This window comes from Pteropus alecto, unplaced genomic scaffold (assembly GCF_000325575.1).
Source record: "Pteropus alecto unplaced genomic scaffold, ASM32557v1 C18095398, whole genome shotgun sequence".
NCBI lineage: Eukaryota > Metazoa > Chordata > Mammalia > Chiroptera > Pteropodidae > Pteropus > Pteropus alecto.
Window position 1 is genome coordinate 1 of NW_006490161.1, and position 889 is coordinate 889.

At 58.0% G+C, this 889-nt stretch overlaps 1 protein-coding gene across 1 annotated transcript; it reads right to left on the reverse strand.

Moving 5' to 3' along the window:
- Nucleotides 1-434: 434 nt before the first annotated feature.
- LOC112473502 (actin-like protein 7B) lies at nucleotides 435-884 on the reverse strand (the record flags this gene model as incomplete). Its single annotated transcript, XM_025041868.1, has 1 exon — nucleotides 435-884. A coding segment is annotated over one exon (450 nt), but the record flags the coding sequence as incomplete, so codon positions are not given.
- Nucleotides 885-889: the final 5 nt, after the last annotated feature.

The window sequence follows — 889 nt, forward strand, 5'->3', positions numbered from 1 at the left end:
CACACACTGAACTATGTGACCCAAGCTAGTCACATAATCTGAGACTTCGTTTCTTCCTTGGACCACAGGCGAGTAAGCAATATGTCTACTGAATTGGGTTTGCACCCTCAGGAGCAAATGGAACAGGAAGCTACACTCTGGGCTCTGAGATGATGTCACCATCATGAGGGGGACAGAGAAGGAGCGATGTCAGTGAGGAGAGTCCCTATCATCCACCCCCATCCCTGAGCTGGGCTGCTCCTGACCCAGCGCAGCAGAAGGTACTGATATCTCTAAGCCCAACTCCCCTCCACCTTCTGCTCTTAGTCTAGAGCAAGGATTCCAGACTAGACAACAGCCGTTTGTGTGTTAAAATTTTATGTGAAATTCTGTAAATGTATAGAGCGGCCTGAGGTCGCCTGCCCACGAGGTCTGGCCTGTTGGGGCACCGCCACTCAGCATTTGCTGTAGATGGCTGCACTGCCCCGCTCCTCAAACTCTTCCTTGCTAACCCAGAGCTGCTGGAAAGCCTGCAGGGAGGCCAGGATGGAGCCACCGGTCCACACGGAGGTCTTCCTCTCAGGAGCAGCAGCCACTGTGGGGTTGTCCCCGGGGCAGAGGACGTTCAGCTCCCTCTGAAAGCGCTCTGGGAAGCCGTCCAGCATGGTGCAGCCGCCACACAGCAGCACGTTGGCGGCCATCTCCTCCTTGAAGCCAGTCTCCTGGCACTGGCCCAGGCAGGCGGCCGTGAGCGCGGGGAGGCTGGGCTGGTTGCTGCCCACCAGGGTGGGCTTGAAGAGCATCTCGGCACACTGGAAGCGCTCCTGGCCAATGGTGATGAGCTTGCCATCGGGGAGCTCGTAGTCGACACGCAGCTCCTCCAGGGACAGGCCGAGCTCCTGCTCAGGCA